This window comes from Lycium barbarum, chromosome 1 (genome assembly GCF_019175385.1).
Source record: "Lycium barbarum isolate Lr01 chromosome 1, ASM1917538v2, whole genome shotgun sequence".
NCBI classification, from domain to species: Eukaryota; Viridiplantae; Streptophyta; class Magnoliopsida; order Solanales; family Solanaceae; genus Lycium; species Lycium barbarum.
In genome coordinates, this window is record NC_083337.1 from 139,915,422 (window position 1) to 139,939,486 (window position 24,065).

Below are 24,065 nucleotides of genomic sequence, written 5' to 3' on the forward strand. Positions count from 1 at the left end.
ATGGGCAGTAAAGATATGGGTAATGGGCCTGGCCTGTCTTTTTCCTACTATTGTTTTATTTTATGGAATACCTAAAGAGAACAAAGCGCCTGTAGCTCAGTGGATAGAGCGTCTGTTTCCTAAGCAGAAAGTCGTAGGTTCGACCCCTACCTGGCGCGTTTTTCAAACCTTTTTCTCGTTTTGCTTTTATGGGCAACTTCTGAGTCTATCATAAAACGTATATCTAATAAAAACTTGGGAAAACTACAAGGTATAGCAAGCTTCTAAAATTTAGCACATAATTAGCACAACTTTAAAAGTTCATCAAAAATGACAAATTTTGTAAATATTTTTAACATATTGTTCATTTATGTTTTTTTCTCCTGAAAACTTCTGCTTCTATCATAAAGTGTATCTAATAAAAATGAATTATGTGTAATAAATGGCTATTAATGTTAATACAATATTCCACAACAAATAACTTACTGTATAAAAACTGTAGAGAATCATTTTTTGGGATGAAAAAAAATATATGTTTTTTAAAAAAAAGCAACTAATAACAACTCATTTAGAATACATTTTTTCTTCTATTGTTTCATCACATGCTTAATTTAGTTCTGTCTTTTGACCAATTTAACTCTTAATATTATATTATTATCGGTTTCTCTTTACTTTCTATTTTGCACCGTCAATGCTCTTCTTATGGACACAAAAAGATTTTCGAGATCCAAACTATATAAATATTGACTAATATTTTAAAATATATTTTTTAATCATATTTGGTATGAGAAAAATTACAATTTATAGTACTTTTTTTAAATTTTTGAATATCTAAATTTTAATTTTAAAATATATTGGTTTAATCCAATTGAGATCTGACTCATAAAAAAAAAATATGACAAAAGTACTCATAAACCTAAAAAGAGACTCCTAAATTTGAAAGAAGAATAGAAAAATAAGGACCCTAATGAGGCCTTCATAATGGAGGTCTCGGGTTCGAAATCCCGAAAATAAAAGATTTGCCTTCTGAATTGAGCTCGTCGCGCATGGCTTGCCTAGTGCGGGTTATCTGTCATGTATGGTTTGTGGGCTATCGCACAGGAGCGGGGTTTACCCTGTGCGCACCCACAGAGTGCGACTGTGGATTCCCTTGTCATAAAAAAAATAAAAAAAAAGGACCCTAAACCAATCTTTTAAAAATCTTACCTCAAATCACAAGCAAATTTATTTGCCATCATAGACACTATCAAGATTTCACGTTAAAAAATATAGACTAAAGAAGAAAATATAAGAGCTTTGGCAGATAAACAAATTTATCTTACTCCCTTCATCTAATGAGCACAATGGATTTTCAAAACTTGAACCTAGCTTTTTTCTTCGTAGCATATGGCTGTTCTGATAGAATGGTCGTGAATTCTAAACCTAAATAAAAAAGGACAAAGTAAGTATAATTAATTGCAAGGAGTATAATGGAGTCCTAATCCTAACAGAATCCTAAAACTAAATGAACAAAACCGTACGTATCAACCAAAAACAAACTGAAACTTCAAGGTTTTTTAAGGAAATAAATTCCTTTTAATTAATTTTCCAAAAAGTATTTGCAGAGTCAAAAGAACTCTAAAAATAACGATGATTTTATTTTTTTACTTTTTCAAAAAATAAAATAGGTGAAATATTATAAAGAAAATTAAATAATAATTTGAGGAAAATACTAAATGACTATTTTGTCTATTGTAGAATCTTTTAGTGAAGGACAAAAGGATCAACATTCTAAGGTCTTTCATGCTTTTAATATAGTATAGATATAGATATAGACTAGTACATGTTTTCCATTTAGGTAGAATTTTCCTGCTATTATTGTAAGAAGTATTATTACCTTCTTTTTAAAAAAGTTAATGCAAATTGCAGGGAAATAACTCTAGTGATTTATAAATTACCATCAACCAACTAGATGAATCGGATATTTGTAGTAGAATCATAATTTTCTTTAGTAATAAGACACAAAACAGTATGTGTTACCAATTCAAACCATTTATATTCTTAAAACATGTATCAATATTCTTGAAAGGCTCGCAATTATTTTATATAACCATAGTATTTATACTTATATATAGTTTATCAATTACCACAAAAAGATATGTATTTCAAAGTATACTAACTAGTAGTATCTTCCCATTTTTCCATTAAAATTTATAATACACATGCATTGAGATATATTCTTTTTTTTTCTTCAATTGGTTAGATTAAATTATTTGGGCCTTGAATGGTCATTGCATCAAACGAATTGTGTATAAGATCCTGTTTGGATGGGTTTAAAAAAAGCAGCTTATAAGTCAAAAAAAAAATTGGGCTCAAGTTGGGGAAGCCCAACTTACTTTTTTTTGGCTTATAACTTGTTTTCAGCTTATAAGCTGCTTTAGATAAGCTAAGTCAAACGGACCCAATTATTTTTTTGGATTATTTTGGCTTATAAGTTGGTCAGCCAAACACTCAAAAAAATTGAAAACAGCTTATAAGCAACTTATAAGCCAATCCAAACGGGCTCTAAGAGCTCGTTTGGATTGGCTTATAAGTTGGCTTATAAGCTGTTTTCAGCTTTTTTGAGTGTTTGACTGGCCAGCTTAAAGTCATTTTATGCTTAAAATAAGCTCAAAAAAATAATTGGACTCATTTGACTTAGTTTATCTAAAGCAGCTTATAAGCTGAAAACAGCTTATAAGCCAAAAAAAATAAGTTGGACTACCCCAACTTATTTTTTTCAGCTTATAAGCTGCAAACAGCTTTAAGCTGTAAGCCAATCCAAACGGGCTCTAAGTCTAATAATTGAACACTAAAAGTCAAATATTATAAGAATATTTCGCCTTGTTATCCCTAAATTAAGAGTTCACCGATTTTCTATACTTGTTTTTTTTTATGCCATTTGATTGACAACAGGGACTTGTTAACATCTTTTTGAAGATTTAATTAGTGCTATATCAAAATAGACTATCCTTTATGTTGACTACTCTCTTGCGCCATAAAATAGACTTCCTACAACTTGTGGAATGGTATGTCGTGCTTCAATTGATAAATTATAACTTGAAATTTGATCATAACTAAAAAGGCATAATCTTTCTCGAATTGTTTCCGCGAGGTGAATGTCGGGGGTAATGTAGTTCATTGAACTGCTATACGTGCTACTAAACGAAATGTTTCCATGAATGGCTACAAAATTGCATTCAAGGAAAAAGATAAGTATGTCTTTTTAGAAGTCATTTAGGGATCTTGTTAGGGAGCCATCAAGCTATTTCGAAGCGAGAAAGAAATAGAGGAACTCACTCATAGACGCACCATTATGTTAGTAAAAAGAATAAGGGAAGCTCCAACTGAAAAATATTGCAAAAAAAATACTTGAAGCGCCAACCTATTTTCAACAATAGTAAACAATTCTGGATGGTATCTAGTTGTTTCATTCATATATTGTTAGTGAATAAGGGATTAAGATACAAATAGCAACAACCTTGGAAAACTGGTCACAGAACTGATGCTCATATTTCATCAGTCTCACCACCAAGAATCTTAGTGGCATGTATTGTTGACTCCCATAAGTTAAGTCCAATAAGGTACTCTACCAGATAAAAATTAAATTCAAGTTGTGTGAAGTGATGCTTGTACTAGAATAAGTACTTGACAAGTCAATCCCGCCTAAGATTAGTTCTTTACCAAATTCCCACAGTTTGAATAGATCCCAAAATGTTAATTTGTGATCACCCTATTTATGGCATGAAAGTGAAAATGAACAATGCATAGTAACGCTTATACTAGAATGATGAAAAGATATACATTGAGCGAAGGTAAATGACATACAAACTAAAAAATGACTTTTCATGTCAAATTTGAGGAGTCAATTGATGACGATTTAATCTCTAAGGTGACAATCCAATACTACACTAAAGACTATTTCACGTGAATGAAAAAGAAATCAAGTGATAAAAGGAAAAAAGTTATGATTATGTATAGAGCTTAAAAAAGTCTATATCCGGAACTCTTCAAAGAGGACGAAGGTTATAATTTTCATTTTTCTTTTGATAATTCATTTAGTTCCTCCAATCAATTAGTAATTATTGGTGCTGCCTACAAGGTCTAACAAGAATACAAAGTGAGGTTCGCTACCCCATTTCTATTAAATTCTTCCTGTATTGCAGCGTATGAAGACTTAAAACTAAACAATTATTATATTTTTGACGCCTGCCATATATGGTCTTACGATTTTGCGGAGACCTGCGTTTTTGATAAACAGTCGCCCCGGCCTGATCATTGCGACCCCCATTTGTGAGGAGTCACCCCTTCTCCCGAAGTTACAGGGCTATTTTGCCGAGTTCCTTAGAGAGAGTTGTCTCGCGCCCCTAGGTATTCTCTACCTACCCACCTGTGTCAATTTCGGGTACAAGTATCCTTTTGCTAAAAGTCGTTCAAGCTTTTCCTGAGAGCATGGCAGTGGTTACTTGAGCGAATAATAATGGAAATGACAATTTGATTTTTTGTTCCCTCTAGATGATAATAGATATGAAGCCATCTAGATCAATGATATACTGACAATGATCTTTCAATTAACGATGCTTGAATGCTTAATGAGGGAATGATATCATATTATACATTTAAAAAGTTTTAATGTGTTCATTGTTTCCTATTCTTCTTTTATAATGAAATTATTTACTCAATTTTCGTTCTACTTTTGTGGAGCCAAAAGTCACGTTGCATGTAAACCATTTTGTCACATGAAAACATAATTTTATATATTTTTCATTCATGATGATTGTCATCATATTCCATGTCAATCATTAATTCACATATTTTATCGATTTTGGTTGAATTTTAAGAACTATCTATGCATATTAATTTCTCAATCGGTGTTGGAAGAGTATACCTTCCTACATATAATTGTTCAGTATTTCATGAAACATTACGAATAATTCAACATTAGAGAAATAGTTTGATGTAATCTTTATGTTTAGTAAAAAAAAAAAAAAAACACTTAATACTGCTATTTTTCTATCTCTTACCCCTTTGTTTTTTTTTTTTTTTTTGGGTAAAATTTCATATTACATTTATGATTTATGAGGAAAATATGTTAATCTTTTGAAGGTAAAAAATGGAAGGAAAAGGACACATCAAATTTGTAAATCTTACCACTACTGACTTAAAATAAGCATTTTTTTTTTTAAAAGTAATTTTGGTCTCCCGAAAACTTAGAGCCTGTTTGGATTGACTTATTTTAGGTGTTTTAAAGTAAAACTTAGCTTTTAAACACTTTTATAGTGTTTGAATAAAATAAAAAATATTTTTAAACAAGCTAAATTAAAAAAAATAAACCAAAAGTCATAAGCTCATCCAAACGGACTCTTAGCCAAAACACTTAAAATTTCCAAACAAAAGGTGCTTTGGCCTCAACCAAACACAAAATCGTATTATTAGAAAAAACGCAAGGACAAAATAGTAAACAAATTTAGCATCCCTCTTTATTAACCTATAATCCCTTCAATTCAAACACTCTCTTTCAGTTCTAACAATTTTTGTCTGCAGACGCTCCGAAACCCTAACCCTAATTTCGCCGTCAAGAACTCAGCTTTTCCAACTGGTAAGCACTTCATCTTTTTTTTTTTATTAATAATTTCTGCTATAGATATAGTTTTAAAGATTTAATCTTTAGTTGAGAAAAAAAAAAAAAAACTCAGTGTTCATATTAACTGAGCTAAGTAGTTTAAATTAGAGTTTGAGATTAGTTTTTTATATTGGATCTGTGATTTATAGTAAGATGGGAGAGACAAAGGAGAACGATGCTTACGAAGAAGAGCTTCTTGACTATGAAGAAGATGATGAGAAGGTGGTCCCTGATTCCGCTAACGGAAAAGTTAACGGCGAGTCTGCAAAGAAGTGAGCTTTATTTTTTTTGTTACTTTTCGAATATATGTTTGAAACATGTGTGGTGTTGTGTTATGCTTATATAGAGAGGTTTAAGCCAATGTGTGTGGTTGTGCCTCGGTCCTATGGCGATTTTCAATCTCTTATACTCCCTCCGTTTCAAATTGTTTTGACTTGGCATAGAGTTTAAGAAAGTAGGCAAGATTTTTGAATCTTGTGGTCTTAAACATGTTATGTGATAAATTGCAATTGAAGAGTTACCATAGAAGTGAGCTTTACTTCAGTTGCTATTTTTCCGTTAACGTGTTTCAACATGTGTGGTGTTGTGATGCTATATAGAGGTTGACCCAATGTTTGTGGAGTTTTTCAATCTTTTATACTACTACCTCCGTCCCCAATCTAAGTGTCTTAATTTGACTGGGCACGGAGTTTTAAGCAACAAAGGAGTCTTTTGAATCTTGTGGGGTTTTAAATTAAAGATGTGTGTAGTTCTTTAAATCTTGTTGTCTTAAATTTGCCATGTACAATGTTGGAATTGGGAAACTTAATAAATATAGAAAAAGGCATTCTTTTTGAGACAAACGAAAAAGGAAAGTAAGAAACTTAAATTGGGACCGATGGAGTATGTAATATAGTGTCCTTGTGCATTAAGATAATCAGTTCGATTGTTGTCGTCCATTTCTATAATGGATTGAAGTGAATTTTTAGTCTGTGTGCTTTAATGTTATAAAGTGAGATTAAGAGTGATAAGTGCTGACTGACATAGTATAAATGTCTTTCTTAGTTCTTTTATATAGTTTGAGTTAGAAAAAAAGAGCCTTTTCTCATGTTGTCATGTGCATATAGTGAAAAGTGAGAATCTCTTCTATTTCCAATTAAATAGTAACTATATCTGCCTACTGAATAAATGGTTTTTAATATGCCGCCTTATCTGATCAATATTCTTCTTTTTTACTTAAGCCTGACATTTTTAAATCTCACATTAAGTCTAAATGCTTTTGTCAATATAGGGGGTACGTTGGAATTCACAGTTCCGGATTCAGAGACTTCCTTTTAAAGCCAGAGCTACTGCGTGCCATTGTGGATTCAGGGTTTGAGCATCCCTCTGAAGGCAAGTCATCTCTTATCTGTGCATTTGATTCTTCCAATTCGTTGTTTTGTGGGGGTGTGTATTTCCTTTTTTTGATGTTTTAATTGCCTATACAAAAAATAGTTTTCTATGCGGTGTCAAGTTTTCCATCATCATGTTCAATGAACGATGCTCCAACACGTGAGAGGGATGTGCTAGTTTTGGTCGTGTCTGAATTGGCTCATTAGTGAATTTATTCCTATCCCAACTCGTCCAAAGTTTGGATGGGTTAACCAAGTTACATTGTCATGTGCTAAATTTGACAATTCATGAAGGCATTTTAATCTCCGTTGTCTGGTTTCTTGCTACCTAAGTTTGCTCAAATTGCTCCATAGAGAACCGTCAAAAAATGATAATACTAAGAAATGAGTGTATACTGTCACGTGCTATCAGAAAGAACTTTGTCAAAAAAATAAAACTAAACTGTTTTTTTCCCACTGGGTTTGGGTTGTTACATCTGTTTCTCTCCCTACACTCGCACACTTTCTCTCCCTATAAAGAAAAAATTCTTCTTTGTTATTTTGTTTTTTGTATGTATAAATCTGTCTATATTTTCATCTCACTATAAAAACTAGGTGTCTGCCCTTTTTTTGGGGGTGGGGGGTGGGGTATAGTTGTCTCTACACTTTCACCAGCGCTATCAATGGAGCTTGGGTTCCTTAGGGTATTAAACGAAATATAAAGCATCTTCTCTATTGAAGATAAGTGCATAACAAGCTGAAACACTAAGCTTGTTATACCTGGCTTCCAGGTGCTAAAGTTCTTCCTGATCTTCACACCTTCTCTCCCTAAACATGAATGAGCTATTTTTAGCGAAGGGAATATATTTCCATATACATTTTCCACTTGCTCTCTCCGTAAAAGAGGTTTTTTGTTTGGTCGGAGTGTATTTACTATTTAAATTCTAAAAAAAGGACAGCTCGGTGCACGAAGCATCACACAGGGTTTGGGGAAGGGCTGCACGACAAGGTGGTGTGATATAGACAACCTACCTTGACGCAAGCAGCAATAACTGATTCCATGACTCACAAGGAGACAACTTTAATGTAGTGTATTTTATTCTCTTTAAAAAGAATCTATTGCCATTGATTAAATTGGGCTATGTTTTTTTTTCCTTTGCACTTTCTTGCACTCTCTATATCAGTGTTGTCAAAGGCGCGCTTAAAGCGCGCTTAAGCCCTGAAGCGAGGCTCAAAACATGTTGAGCGCTTCGCCGCGCTTTATGTGCGCTTCAGTGTTGTCATCAAGGCTCTGAGACATAACTTTTCTTGCCAATGAGCCTCTCTTGAAGAGGTGACACTAGATGAGTGATATCTCCCTTTATTGTAATGTTTTTACAATTTCTTTGTCCATATATTTGTAATTCATGCTTATTATTATTAGTCTTGGACTAAACATATATATATATATATATTTGTACTTTTGTACCATTGCACTTTTTTTCATTAAAGTCCACGCTTTATTTGCGCTTTGCGCTTAAAGCCCTCGCCGTTAGAGCTTTTTTGCGCTTTTCGCTTTTGATAACACCGCTCTGTATATATAACTTAAAGAGAATCTTTTTGTTTGGTGATGAAGCAAATAACTGAAAACAAAGCATGAAAACTTCAAATTTAGCATCCAAGGTTGTGTTCTAGTGCTCAATGAAGTGGGTGATCATGAGGTCTCCGGTTGAGATTCCTACGGAGGCAAGAACACTAGGTGATTCTTTCCATCTGTCCAAGTCTTGGTGGACAGAGTTGTGCAGTACTTGTGCTGGTGTGAAGTAGAAGTACCTCCTGGAATTACTCGAGGTGCAAGTAAACTGGTCTGGATACCAAGGTTAAAAAAAAAAAGAAAAAGAATAAACCTTTAACTTTGTGAAAACTGCATTTTGAATGCGATGCTTACATAAGTAGTTGATGTGCTGATGATACACTGCTGTATATTCCTGTTATTGGTATAGAGCGGAGTAAATAGAGGATTGTTTGATTGATTGAATCCTCATAATTCCGTCTTCTCCAATAACTTGAATTTATATTTGGTTGTACCTTCAAGTCTGTGCATTATTTGTAGATCAGCAGTTCTATGGGCCAAAGTCCATTCCTTGTTGTTTTATAATCATAAGATTGTGGCAATATAACATTGGGATGTGAAACAAATTGTATGTTAGGGTTCTGAAACACAGTCAAGGTATCTCTTTTAGAGCACTATCTTTTTCCCCAATGTATGCGGACTCCAAATAATTTTTTTTTTTGTTTTTTGATTATTCATTCATTGTCTTTGGTAAAACCTCACCCTGTTTGCCTATTGGGTTGTTCTTGACAATCTATTTCTCTCTCTCTTTTCAGGTAAATTATTAATATCACTACTATTTTGGAGAAGTGTAAAGTGGTAAACTTTTTAAAACTGAAACTGAGGCCTTTTTCGCTCCACTCTATTTGGTTCTTCATCAGTGCAACATGAGTGTATTCCACAAGCAATTCTGGGCATGGATGTTATTTGTCAGGCCAAATCTGGAATGGGAAAAACTGCTGTTTTTGTTCTTTCGACTCTGCAGCAGATTGAGCCTGTTGCTGGTCAGGTTGCTGCCTTGGTCCTCTGTCATACAAGGGAATTGGCTTATCAGGTATGTAATGTAATCTGCAGTTCTGTTTCGCAAATCAGATTTGCTTCCCCATTTTTTAAATAACCCTCTTTTTTGTGGGACTCTTTGTTTGTGTGCAGATTTGTCATGAATTTGAAAGGTTCAGCACATATTTGCCTGACATCAAGGTTGCTGTTTTCTATGGTGGTGTCAATATCAAACTTCACAAGGAGCTTCTAAAGAATGAATGCCCTCATATTGTTGTTGGAACTCCTGGGAGAGTACTCTCGTTGGCTAGAGATAAGGATCTAGCTCTGAGGAATGTGAGGCATTTTATTCTGGATGAATGTGACAAGATGCTTGAGTCTCTTGGTATGTCTTGGCTTACTATTCTGATTTTGTGATTCTAGTTTCCCATTTCTGCGACACTATCTTTTCGCAGTGACTCATTTCATGTACTCTGTTTGCAGACATGAGGAGAGATGTGCAGGCAATTTTCAAGATGACTCCCCACGACAAGCAAGTAATGATGTTTTCAGCAACACTCAGCAAAGAGATCCGCCCAGTTTGTAAAAAGTTTATGCAAGATGTAATGTCCTCTTCCGGTTCTACTTGAAAATAGAAATCTTCCATTTTCCAAATTTCAGATTTCTGCAGGCACTAAGTAGTGAAGTTTATTTGGTCAAAAGCTAAAGAGACGTGTACAATGACAATTGATTGTGCACTGAGCTTGTTCCTTTGTTTTCTTCTCAATTTTGTTTGTGTCGGAAGTTCCTTGATAATGTTTAAAAAGTTGTTTGGCATATGTGTGTGTTGGGGGGGGGGGATACTGACTGGAATATGATAATCTGGGTGAGTCGGTGATTGCACTATAAGGGAAAGATTCTTGTTAGTGTAGTAAAACATTTTGAGCGACAATGAAGAAATAGTTGGTCTGATTCTCCAAGGAGAAAGTGTACAAATGGACTGTCGATTCTTCTTCACCCATCATTCATTTCGTTCTGGATACAATTAGCTTCACGAAGCTCCTAATATGCTTTACTAAGACATTTGTTTTTTTCAGCCAATGGAAATCTATGTTGACGACGAGGCCAAGTTGACCCTTCATGGACTTGTACAGGTAAATCTTGGGTGCATAGATGTAATGCCATGATTTCTTTACTCCTGAGTTAGCTTTCTCATCTTGTTCCTTTTTGATAATAGCACTACATCAAATTGAGCGAAACGGAGAAAAACCGGAAACTAAATGATCTACTGGACGCCTTGGACTTCAACCAAGTTGTTATTTTTGTCAAGAGCGTGAATAGGGCAGCTGAGTTGAATAAATTATTAGTGGAGTGTAATTTTCCATCTATCTGCATCCACTCTGGCATGACCCAGGAAGAAAGGTCCGTGACTCGTTGAAATGCTCTATTTCCTTTGCACTTATATATTCTGGTTAAACATGAAATGTGGAAGACTATCGATGATATGTTTTTGGATATTTGCGTATAACCCCCCCCCCCCCCAACCCCCAACCCCCAACCCCCAAACACACACACAGAGAAGAGGGTAACTGTAGCCAGATAATCAGTTGGAATCCCTTTTTAGCAGTGTTTTAGTGTGGAAGGTGAGATAGGCTCACAAGCATGTTTTATTGATGAATCTGCTATTTTATCGTCTTTCTTCCCTTCTGAAATGGTTAAAGCTTGCAGTGACCTTCCCTGCTAATTACGACTTTATTGCATGTCAATCGAGTGGAATCAGAAGGGTGTGATTATATGATGCCATCCTTGATGTTAGTTAAACATAATGTGGTTTTTGACTTGTCTACATTTGGGTAGATTGACCCGCTACAAGGGTTTCAAGGAGGGTCACAAGAGAATTCTCGTGGCAACTGATTTGGTTGGTAGGGGCATTGATATTGAGAGAGTCAACATTGTTATTAACTATGACATGCCAGATTCTGCAGACACTTATCTTCACAGAGTAAGTCCTTATTTATTTGAGGTGTTATTCTCAACTTTTGATTTCTACTTATGCTTGTAGTGTTAATTTGTTTATGTTTGAAACATTGATAGGTGGGTAGAGCTGGTAGGTTTGGAACTAAAGGCCTTGCCATTACATTTGTGTCATCTGCATCAGATTCTGAAGTTCTTAATCAGGTAAGGGGACTGTTGAATATTTTATCTTGTTATGATGTCGTCTTGTCCATATTATTCTAAGTTGCTTGTGCTTCACCATTGTAGGTTCAGGAAAGGTTTGAAGTAGACATAAAAGAGCTTCCTGAGCAGATTGATACTTCTACATACAGTATGTCTCGTCTTGGTGTTTACTTTATTGCTTCCTTTAAATTTTCTTGGTGTTTATGTGCTTTTCCGTCTAGTTGTTGAACTCATGGAAGCACATTTAGAACATCCCATGGTATATATAGAAGTCTTAAGCTGTATTTGTGTGCTGTGATGGTGGAACTTCATGAAGATATTGGGATTGTACATGATTGCTTAACTTGGAGGTTAACTTCTGGAAGAGAAATAAAATATTGTGTTCTAGACGTGAATACTAGTCCTTTCCTCTCCTAATTGTCGGTTTGCAGATTGACTGGGTCTAGAGAAGTTTTAAGTAAAAGCTGAACTGGAATAGAAGAAACATATATCTGCTAGTTTATTATGAGTTCTAGCTGTTGTGAACTACTAGAATTATGCTTCTCGAAAAGCAAAGGGTAGGGTAGCTCCTTTTGACTGATTTATTTTGAAATGATTGAAGAATGCCCCTTGCCAGCTCAATTTGGGTGAGTTTTGGGTATTTTGGACCCTAAAAATTAGAAACTTAATTTCATTTGTTTCTCACTGCTAGTGTTGCTAAATATCACCATCTAGTTTCATCTTTAAGCGTCATGGCTTTATGGATATTTTCAGCCATGTTCAATCTGTACGGGTTGATCCCCCACTGCACAGGAATTCTGCAATATTTTAGTTCTTTCAGTCAGTTGATACGGGGCTAACAATCTTTGTTTTTTTTTTTTTTTTGGTTGTTTATTGCAGTGCCATCTTAGAGAGATGAGAGCATCCTGGCAGATGTTTTGCTTTTGTTCATCGCTTATCTTGGCTTTTGGAACTTCTAATTTGAAGGAATGGTGGCCTCCTGCTATATGCTTTGGCACTGCTGGACTGCTGTACCCTTATTGAACTACAACGTTTCTTGTCAGTTAAGAGGAGCATTACAAATGTCTCTGTTATCTTTGTTGAGCACTGTACTTTATACTTCGACTGAATTTATTATGCCTAGTTGCTGAATCATAATTTTGTTAGGTGGTGTAACTTATACATTATATCTGTTTAATTTTAAGTTTCTAGAGCTATTTTTCTGAAGCTCTACCCTGCTGGGATCACGTTTGGAAACCTGGTGGAAGTCTGTTATAATCTTGTGTAATTGCTGGAACTCATTGGTGGTACTAAAGGGATTTTTGTTACTATCATTATGCGGAGGAGTGGAATTTCTCAATTTGGAATGATGAATTATGTCCGACCTCTGGTAGTCAGTGCTTCTATGACCTTAGAATTGATGATACAGTGGTACCGTCAGAAATGATCACGATTAATATCTCGTTGCTACTGGTGAACAGGACTCTCTGTTGCGTAGCGACTCCTTTGTCGATCTTAGCTGATAGTGCTGCTGTTCATAAAATTGAGTGGGGGTACTATTTCTTGCTCATAGAGCGAGTGTTGCCCATACATTAGATATGTTGAGTTCAAAGTTGCTGGAGTATGATGTTATTATGCTAAACAGTTCTTTGATGGCCTAAAAATAAGGCAGAGTTGCAGGCCGTGCGTCACATTGCATGGATGGACTAGGTTAGATTTTCCATCTTTTATTTTACTACTATGTATATATATATATATATATAGGCTAAAGTTGTTTCCGTTTCAATAGTCTATTTTCTGTTCTAGCACTATTCATTCTTTGATTTTGGAAGTTGTAGTGATGGAGGAACATAGATTCCTTGGTGGGATATGTTAACGCTCCTTCTGGAGTTCCCATGAGTTGCATTTCCGATAAGATGCATAGAGATTATGTTGATTAAACCAAACATGCAAGTGCTGTTTGCAAAACCTATTTTGGCGTTTGGCCATGAAAACCAAATATTTTTCACTTTATTTGGAATTTTGAATTTGGAGTTATCTTTGGTAATAGTTTTTGCAAAGCATATTTGGTTGGAATGTATTGAAGGTGAAAAAAGTGAACAAGGTTTTAGGTGCTTTTCAAATTTCAAGTTGTATTTGGAATTTTCATGGCCAAACTTTGATTTCCAATGAAAGTGAAATAAATTTCCGGAAAAAAGTGAATTTCTCCAGGCCAAATGGTCCTAAATCAAAACAAAATCCCAAACACTAACCCAAAAGTAAATTTAACTTAAGTTGACTGGTCTCTCTCAAAATTAGTCGACCCTTCTTTTAGACGTATTTTTGTTCTTGACGTAAATTCTTTTCTAGTCTTGTTAGGAATAAACTGTTTTATGCTCAATGATATGGTGAAAGGCCAAAAAAGAAGATACTTCTCCATATGCGCTATAAAAGGAGATCTGAAAACGCCAAAAAAAAAAAAAAGAAGGAAAGCTCAAAAAGGATGTTGAACTGGTGGAAGTTTCAATCATGTGTTGAAGAATTCGATAAAATTTAAGTGTTATATATGTGCGAAAATTTGTTGAAAAATAAAGTTAAATATATTTCAGAACTCACTATTTCATTTTGAATATTACAAAGTTTAAATTCTGGATTGAGTATGGGGGATGAAAGGAAGTTCCTTCCTTTACAAAACGCAGCATGTGGAAGAACAGAGTGCCTCAAATAGGAAAGTTGGCCATCACTTGTCAATGGGTATAGGCTGTTTGCTAAAGCTATATAAGGAAAACTATGTAAAACATTTGCAAGTGACAACGTTAGTTTGGATTTCGCACACATTCATTGTCTTCTTTGTTTGGTGCAACTAGGGAATAGGCTGTTTGCTAAAGCTATATAAGGAAAGATTGTTCTCGATGGAAAATTGAACTCGTAATGAGCGATAATAAAGGAGTGCACGTGCGGCCCCTAAATTTGCCCCCCCTTTTTTTTTTTTCTTCATTTTAACAGCTCAACTAAGTGTTGTTCCTAGTGAACCCTGAACTCATCCTCAAGTGAGTCTATTAAATCCTCTAAATCTAATTTTTAATAGATGCAGAAATTAAATTGGGAAAGTGAAGGTGGAGTAATATTTTAGGCATGTGGTAATTTATTCTTTAGGTAATGGATGTGTCGGTTTCTGTTGGTTCTGCTCTTTTACCGCCAGCTTAATTAAGAGCTACCCCCTCAATTGCTGCTAATCTTAGCTAAAATATGGCATAATTAAATTAGAATATATATTAGCATGTTACTAAATTGAAGATGAAATATTATGTAAGTTAGATTGTGTTTGATAGACACACTTGAGGACGAGTCAGGGGTTTAATAAGAACAACACTTAGTTGAAGTGCCAAAATGGAAAAAAAATAACAAGTTTAGGGGGCCGCATATGCATTAAGATCAGAACTTTGAACCTACATGATGTAGAACGAATTTATGATTCAGTGCGTTACCGTATCAGATTACATTGCTCGTAATTACTCCCTGGTTCAAAATAAGTGTCCATTTAATCTTTTTGCACACCTTTTAAACAAATATTAATTTTTAGAAAAAAAAAAAGAGATATTTTGATTAAACTATCCTTAATTGAATACTACGGAGTACCTAGTTAATATAGTTTCTTGATTACATAAAAACTCACTTATCTAAATAGGGATAAATTGAAAGAAAATAATTGATTTAATCTTAATTACGTAGGTGAACACTTATTTTAGATCAAAATAAAAAGGCTAAGTGAACACGTATTATGAACCGGAGGGGATTATATAAAACTCAAAATGCATTAACTTCTCATTACAAAAAATGAGTAATTTGCGGAGGTTGAAAGTTGCAATTCGCGGAGGCTAATTACTAGAGAAGACTAAAACCTCCGCGAATTGCAACTTTCAACCTCTACAAATTACTATTTTTTTTTTTATAGTGTCTACTCTAAAAAAAAAAAGCATTCTCTCATTCCAAATCCATCTTTAAATCCAAAAGGAAAAGAGTAATTTCCCACATAAGAAAAGGGGGAACATTTAAAACATAGATAAGACTTCATAATCTAAATCTTCATAATCTAAATCTTTCCTTTACTTTTTTCCCTTTCAAATTTTTTCTTCCTTTTTTGTTCATGAAAAGTATCAATTGATTTTCCTCTTTTAAAGTTGCACTTCGTAATTGTCATTGATATCTTCCTTTCCAAGATAAATGTCACTTTAGTGAAGAAATAAATTCAGAATTTATGCAATATGGTCCTCTTTCCTAGTAAATATCGACGTACACTAGTAAAACACGTGTAATCTTTTAAAAAACAGCACATAAGTAAAATTCTGTTGAGAAAAGATAAAGTATCAGTCTCATTTTACTTTTTGCCGAATATGATAGATTAGAATATCACTTTTAGGTGATCAGTGAGAATTATTTCGAGGCAAATACGATGACAAAAGGTCAATTTTTTGGTAAGCAAAAGTACGAGTATAACTATTATTTTGATTATGAGCTTGAATACTTTTAGATTTTTCTTTTCCGTTTTACATAGTTATTAAAAAATTAAGGGAAATCAAATTAGAACCACTATATTTATAGGCTTTTAATCACTGAGTTGCTTCATTGGAGAGAAACCTTTAACTGATAATTTCATGATATGCTAGAAAAAGTAAAATATTTATTTTCAAAATTTATTATGTTGAGTTAATGCCAAAAGTGCATGAGTTTAATTTATAACCTTTTACTATATTCAAGACTTTTAAATAGTCAATATAATAATGTAGAGGATTGAACACACCTATATTATAGTATTTTTCATGTTATCCTTCATGCCAAAATCCTAGTAATTAAATTCTTACTTTAAGTATCCTGATTGTTTTAATTAACATTTGCAGTAATTAAGTAGAGTTAGACTAAAAAGGCATAATAATTGGACGGAGGAAGTAATATTTTTTATGTTTCATACCAAGATCCTAGTACTAATTAGTAATTAAGTCCTTACTTTAAGTATCCTGATTGTATTAAGTAACATTTATAGTAAGTAAGACTTCTGCATAAAATCCAACTCCTTCCTTCACTTCTCCCCATCTCCTCAAAACTCTAACACACTCCAACTCACCCCCCTTCCACCCTCTCCCCCACCCCACCACCACCACTTCCTCCGCCGTGAACCGCCGTCATGATGGCAAAAACCACCACCCTTTCCAGTGAAGTAATGAAAAAAATAATTCTTTCCTACACTTACTTAGCAATTTGGATAGTCCTTTCTGCTACAGTCATTGTATACAACAAGTACATTCTTGATAAAAAACTCTATAACTGGCCTTTCCCTATTTCCCTTACAATGATCCACATGGGTTTTTGTTCTTCACTAGCTTTCTTTCTCGTACGTATCCTTAAGTTTGTCGAACTTGTCACCTTGTCTCAAAGAGTATACTTAACATGTGTACTTCCCATTGGTGCACTTTACTCTCTTTCCTTATGGCTCTCAAATTCTGCTTATATTTATCTTTCTGTTTCCTTCATTCAAATGCTTAAAGCCTTAATGCCAGTTGCTGTATACACCATTGGGATTTTATTCAAAAAGGATAATTTCAAGAACTCAACTATGTGTAACATGTTGGCAATTTCAGTTGGTGTTGGTATTGCTGCTTATGGTGAAGCAAAGTATGATTCTTTTGGGGTTTCTCTTCAGTTACTTGCTGTTTTGGTTGAGGCAACTAGGTTGGTTATGATTCAGATATTGTTGAATTCAAGAGGAATTAATTTAAACCCCATTGCTACTTTGTACTATGTTGCTCCTAGTTGCTTTGTTTTCTTGTTTATTCCATGGGTTTTTGTGGAACTTCCAGTTTTAAGAGCAAATAGTAATAGTTTGGGAGGGTTTAATTTTGATTTTGTGATTTTTGCTACTAATTGTTTATGTGCATTTGCATTGAACTTAGCTGTGTTCTTGGTAGTGGGAAAGACTTCAGCTTTGACTATGAATATTGGTGGGGTGGTTAAAGATTGGTTGCTTATTGCATTTTCTTGGTCAGTGATTAAGGATACTGTGACTCCATTGAACTTGATTGGGTATGGATTAGCATTCTTGGGAGTTGCTTATTATAATCATCAGAAGTTGCAGATGTTAAAGGCAAAAGAAGCAGAGAAGAAGTCTCAGCAGGATGATGAAGAAGGTGGGGTTTTGTTGACAGAAAGAGAACAGAATGGAACAGGGAAGAAGGGTGATTCAATGGACTAATTTGAGAAGAAATCGGGAATATTGACAAAATTGGGTATGAAGTAATTAACTTTATATTTATGGCAGGAAGATAAGGTCTTGCATGACATGAAATGTGGTGTTTCTTTTTAAGAAATTTTAAAGATGGCTTTTGCTGTTGATGGATCTTGGGGATTAGGTATGTTGGCTGGATCATCTGTTACCCTTTTTTATTTTTTGGGATAAGGATTAGCTTACTTTTCTTTTTCATATTTGGGATTTTTGGGTATGCAAAGCTCATCTTTGAGTGCAAATTATATTCATATGTTAGAGTTAAGAGTTAATATTCCAAATACCTTTTGTAGCTGTTTCTATATTCTGCTTACAAGTTTGCCTGGTGACAATCTTTTTTCTCCTTCCTCTCCCCTCTGCGAAGGAGTTGTGAAGGTATCCTGGATTTGATTTTTAACAATTAGTAGTAACATATTTCAGAAGTCCTAAATTTATATAGGAGGTCTTTGGCTAAAAGTAAAGTGTTTTAAGCAGTCGCCTTTCTGCTTTTGGGAAAAAGTTGGGAGTCCAAATTTTTGCTTCTCAAGAAGCAGAAGCAAAAAAATAATTTAACCCTTATAACTCTCAAATATAAACACAATCCTCTTCTTTTCTTCCTTTTTTGTTTAACTATATTTATATTAATTAAAAGCCTTAGTATATATTTTTATTTTATGTTTAAAATTTTAACTAAATAAAAATAAGAACTTAATTAAAATCAAATTATTTCTCTATTTAAATAACACTAATTATAAAATGACCTTTAATACATCTTTTCATAATTTGACACATTTCTTCAAAAGATTGGCCAAACACAATCAGTCAAATATTAATTGAAATACTTCTCTAGTTGGCCAAACTCAAACTCCTCTCTGATAGTTCTGTTTTGAAAAGTTATTTTGATAAAAATGCCTATTAAAACGAGCAATTTTTAAAAGTTAAACCAAACAGACTCTCAATCTTTCATGATTTTTATCCACTTTAATAACAGCTTCTTGCTCCTGTTTAGCGGTTTAAGTTCATATTGATGCCATTTGCAACTTCAGATATGTTCTTGCTTCCTATTGAGATGGTTCTCTGCTCCATGTTAAAGTTCATGGGAATCTCATCTTTATGGTATACTTTTCCTCTTTCTACCGACTGTTAACACACTTTGATGCAACTGAAGTGATAATTCTTGCAATACAGTTAATTTTTAAGCCACAAAGGTTGCCAACTTTTAGACAAACTTACAACTTTTATCCCTAAATTTACTACCTTAGTCACTTATTATATGTGAACCATTGAAGTAACACTGCATTTCTAATTCTAGTCCATTTTGAGTGGGTGTTTGTAACATGATTTTCAAATGTTTGACATCTCTTTATACAGTTACTTGTTTCCATGTATCCGGTTAAGCAAGTCCTGCTCGCGAACTTACAAAAAGGCTGAGCTCTAAGTGCGAAAGATTGTTTTACTAAAGTAACGTACGACAATAAGCTGCGCGAAAGCCGTTGTGCCTTAGCGTATCGGCTTTCTTGCTCAGTATTATCTTTCATATATGGACCAATCCAATGGAAATTGTGATGCATCAAAGTCCACAAGTAGGTTTTCCGGTTTGTACCTTCACAAGTATCAGAATTTGACTCTTACGTATATGCTAGATAAATCGATTGCAGAGAACCATTTTAAGTATATACTGAAACATGGTTATTTTTGGATGTCTTGGTTCAGCTAGATAACTCCCTGTGCCTAAATTAGTTCTCTTATTTCTTAATTTCTTTTACTATCTCGGAATATGTACTTTCATAAGAGATTTATTCTTTATACTCTTTAGAAGTTCGTTTTTTGATACAGTAGTATTTGTGTTTACCCCAAATTTGAATAATCAATTAAATTTATGAGCGAGGTATAGGATATGTGGTTGAACTTTAATCTATTCTTGATTGAGAGAAAATGGTTTAAGATGAGCTATGAGTAATCTGAATAGTGATTGATGGCTTGTAATACTGTGTATTAAATAATATATGATATTGCTTTATTGAACAAATCTAAGAAGAACACAATAAAATCCGGACCAAAATTAGATAATAAGTAGGAGAATGTTGTATATTTTGCTATTACAATATGTTTTAGATCTGAGAAGCCAACAACCAAAAGTAGGATAATGACCCCTATTTATAGTTTTGCCTCATAGGCTTCATACAACATAAGGCCCTAAAGAATAAAGAAAAACCCTAAAATGGATAAGGTTGGTCGTACGGTCTGACACCCGTACGATTGGCAGTACAATGTGGCAGAACGGTATTGACGCGTGACAATTGTGTACCGGATCACCCGGACCAACGGCCACGATAAATGGACCAACGGCCACAATCAAACGGACCAACGACTGCGACCAACTCGGCTATGGAGAAGCCGGACCAAAATGATGCCCTTCCTTTTCTTAGGTTCAAGCACTCCTCCGATTCAGAAAAGAAAGTCTCCGTGCACGTGCCCTTTTCCCTCGATCTCCGATCTTACCGATTTAACATATATCCGATTTTTACCGTATGTAGATAGTCCCCACACTTCCCGGACCGTAGTTTTATCGGAGTAACGGGAAGTGGATGAATAAAAAACCGGTGGTTCCGAATGCTCGTTCTTATCTTTTCATTTTGGCGGGAACAGTTGCGTCACGTCTCGTCTGTCATCAGCCACGTGTCTCATCCCGGGCGGTTAGCTCTGACAACCGTCGTAACGCACGTCGTTTCAAGTCACTTCTCATTAATTATGGGACACGTGGCTCTCCCCGGTTGGCTGGGATCTGTAACCGCCTCGATCCCATGCCTATATAACATCCTTTACCTCTTCATTTGAACATTTTTACCTCTTCAACTCACTTCTTCTCTGTTTTCAGTTCTTCACTTCCCATCTTCCAATTCACATCTCTTGTTGATTCATTGCTTACAGTACGTGAAAGGAAACGATTCTGCCAACTTCCCCTTTAATTATTCTTGTGTGTTGCTGCTTCTTCTCTTTACTCTTTACCACTTCGAGTCCTTATTTGACTGTTCCCTTACTTCTGTTCTTAACTTCCCTTCGAATTTTGCCAAATCTTTTTTCGTAATCTCCAAATGTCCGCTAGCACCGAAATCACTTCCCATGATGTTCCCTCTGTTTCGTCTCAAGGAACCGAGCCAACCTCTTCACCTAAGGCAAAAATCACCTTCGAGCCCACTGCTTTGGATATTGTTCCGTCCAAACCTAATTTCAACAAAGATTCCGAGGTTGAAAAACCTTCTTCGGTATCCGATAGAGGGTTTGATGTGAGACGATATCCCTCATCCATTACCGAGGATAAACTCGACTTAGTCCGGGTTGATTGTGGATGGGACAATCGTTCAATCCAATTTTTTGCCCCCGGGCCAGACGAGTCAGTCACCGACCATCGGGAAGGCTTCTTATACGTTTATACTTACCCTTTCACCCTCAAGCTCAACCCTCCGGTCGATCCGATCATCTTAGACATGTACCGGACTTACAACGTAACCTTGGCACAGATTGGTCTGATTGTTTGGAGGGCCGAGGCCTGCCTTCGGCTGTTGGCCAATAACATAGAAAAGGAATTCACGCTGGCCCACTTAATACGGTTATACCCCCCGAGGTTATTCCGGGGTGGTGTAATAAAACTCGCAAAGCGTAGCCGGAATTCAATTTTTTCAAAAATGGACGAAGATAGAGACTTGGGCTGGTTGGAGCGATATGTTCGGGTGCGGACGTCGGACATTATTCCGGACAACTACATGCCTTTTCCGGAAAGGTGGAATAATAATCGTAAGTCTGAACTCTTTTAATAATTGCTTTTGTATGTTTTGTTGAACTTCAGTTCTTCCACCTTCTCACTACTTGTTTTCTTATTTATACTAGCCGTGGGTTGGATTCCTCCGGTCGTCCGGAATCTCAACGAATGGGTTACTGCTCTCCTTAGCCAACATGCCCACGAAGATCGGAAGTGGGGACACCTGTCACGTGGCCGATGGGTCGCCCAGAACCACGGTAATACTTTGCTTCTACCCGTATTCATTGCATCTTCTACCCTTCTGTAACATCTTCGATTTTCAGGTTTACCTAAGGGATCGGTGGATCCAAGGTCGGAGTCAGCAGCTGAACCCGCAACGTCGGCACCCGAGTTCGATTCAGCGGGTGCATCTCGAATCCTTGCTGCCGCCGCCAAGAGAAAAAGGCCCTCGGACAAAGGGCAGAAACCGAAGAAAAGGGCGAGGAGCGTCGTTAGGACTTTAAGGGATGAAGCAGAGCCCGAGCTCCTCGTTCGGAGGATCAGTGTGGCCCCTTCTGTGGCTCCCGTTCCGGAGGAGGGTATCACCGTTTCACCATTTCCTTCAGCCGAGGAAGGACCTTCAGTTCCGGCATTACACACAGGTGGGGAAGAAATTCATTACCCGACTCCTTTAAGGTCGATTGAATTCGTTGATATTTTGCTTCTTCCGAAGAAACCCATCTGCAAAGGACAAAATCTGTGAAGGCACCTGCTGCCGAAGCCGCTCAAAGGATTGAACCGGTCCCCGAGACCGAAGTCCCCACGGATGTTGGTCCGCTGCCCGACTATGAGACTGCCGCAACTTCGTAGATCCCTGCCTTTGTCGAAGCTGCTGAGGTCCCTCCGAGTTCTCCAACTACGGCTTCAAGAGCGGATGAATTTGATGACATGTTCTCAGACGCTCCTCCTGCTACCGGCGAAGCTGCTAGCTTCAGACATCTCCCGATCCCTCGAGCCACGAGGGCGGCTAGTCGGACCACCGAGTCCGGTGCTAGGGATAGCTTGGTGCGCACCTTTCCAGCCCCAAGTGTGGAACCGAGGAGGACAAGGTCGGCTGTGATCACCGTTCCTGAGGATTGCAGCTTTCTTTCTCGCCCGGTGGGTGTAGCGAGCTACCTGAGGCCCCTTGTCTCGGACTCGGACAAACGAAAGATGAACGGAGTCCCTTGGCAGTGTCTCATCAATGAGGGTATGCACGCGGGCAATCGAGTAACTTTATCAGTCATCTTTGCATAATTTCATTGAGAATTTTAATCTCGTTTATTCAAGTTTTTAACTTGCTTCATTTGCAGAGTGTGGTGCTCGTCAACAAGGCTTTCGTCTGTGCCCAGCAAGAGGTGGACGATCTCAAGGGCCAACTGGACGCTCAAGGTCGAGAGATGGAGAAATTCCTGCACCTTCTGCGGGTGAAGGAGGATGAGTTGAACCAAGCAGTTACTCTTTCCAACCTCTAACCCGAGCTCGATGCAACAAAGGCCGAAAATCGTCGATTAAAGGTTGAGCTGGCCGAGATGGTCGAATATAACCAACGTCTCGAAGCGGACAAGATCGGCCTTAGCCGAGACAACGCTCGTTTTTCCTCGAGATTCGGTGAGCTCGAAACCACCATCTCTCAACTCGGGGAGGAGCTGGATTCGGTGAAGTCCGATGCTACGAGCTTGGCCGAGAGGCATCGGCTGCTCGAATCTGAGAGCGCCCGGTACAAAGATCGGATGAGGGTGTTTGAGGAGAAAGCGGAGAAGAGCGCCCAGATATGTGATGATCTAAAAACCGAGCTCGAGGAGACGATTGATGGTAATGACTCTCTCAAGGCCGAACTCGAGTCGTACATTCAAATGCAAAAGGTCCTCGAAGAAGATCGGGACGTACGGGTGGCAAAGTTAGCCCAGGCCGAAGCCGATTTGGAAGAAGCTCTAAAGAGCGTGGAGGCCGCCGAGGCTCATACTACTATTGCTGCTGAGTATGAAAAGTGGAAGTCTCGGAGGATCACCCTTGAGCAAGCCGAGAATGGCTTTGCGGATCTTCCGGCCTTGATACTTGAAGCTAAAAGGGTCGAGGAAGAGGTTAAGGGAGCCCTCGGGACTGACTCCGACGACTCCGAGCGGACAGTGTCCGAGCACTTCGGATCCAGCCATACCGGATAGACCAGGGCCTGTGTTTAGCCTTCTGGTTTTTGCCTTTGTAGGAGTCTCTGATGTAAAATCCTTTGTATAAATAGAACATGTATTTTTCTTGATTCTTTACTTTGTTTGAATGTTTGTTATGACCTTTGCCCGAATTGTCTGTCCGTTTTAAGGATTCATTATTTCGGACTGTGCCTGCATATCGGCTTTTCT

General features: G+C 36.5%; 2 protein-coding genes and 1 non-coding gene across 4 annotated transcripts; all 3 read left to right on the forward strand.

Annotated features, from left to right (window-relative positions):
• Window positions 1-85: 85 nt before the first annotated feature.
• On the forward strand, window positions 86-158 carry TRNAR-CCU (transfer RNA arginine (anticodon CCU)). Its single transcript has one exon. It is a non-coding gene; the product is annotated as a tRNA-Arg (tRNA).
• Window positions 159-5,439: 5,281 nt separating this feature from the next.
• Window positions 5,440-13,032, forward strand: LOC132639934 (DEAD-box ATP-dependent RNA helicase 15-like). 2 transcript variants are annotated; one of them, XM_060356317.1, is made up of 12 exons: window positions 5,440-5,596; window positions 5,770-5,892; window positions 6,891-6,991; window positions 9,442-9,614; window positions 9,713-9,944; window positions 10,043-10,161; window positions 10,636-10,692; window positions 10,776-10,960; window positions 11,396-11,540; window positions 11,633-11,716; window positions 11,801-11,864; window positions 12,596-12,922. In XM_060356317.1, the coding sequence occupies exons 2-12, from the start codon at window positions 5,774-5,776 to the stop codon at window positions 12,604-12,606; spliced, it is 1,290 nt and encodes a 429-aa protein (XP_060212300.1). In that variant the 5' UTR covers window positions 5,440-5,596; window positions 5,770-5,773; the 3' UTR covers window positions 12,607-12,922. The 2 variants fall into 2 exon arrangements, with proteins under 2 accessions (XP_060212300.1, XP_060212302.1); XM_060356319.1 differs by having other exon boundaries at window positions 5,465-5,596; window positions 5,774-5,892; window positions 12,596-13,032.
• A 3,721-nt stretch (window positions 13,033-16,753) lies between these two features.
• LOC132608226 (probable sugar phosphate/phosphate translocator At4g32390) lies at window positions 16,754-18,234 on the forward strand. The gene has a single exon (XM_060322309.1). It carries the CDS (start codon window positions 16,857-16,859, stop codon window positions 17,919-17,921), a length of 1,065 nt encoding a protein of 354 aa, XP_060178292.1. The 5' UTR covers window positions 16,754-16,856; the 3' UTR covers window positions 17,922-18,234.
• The last annotated feature ends 5,831 nt before the right edge of the window (window positions 18,235-24,065 follow it).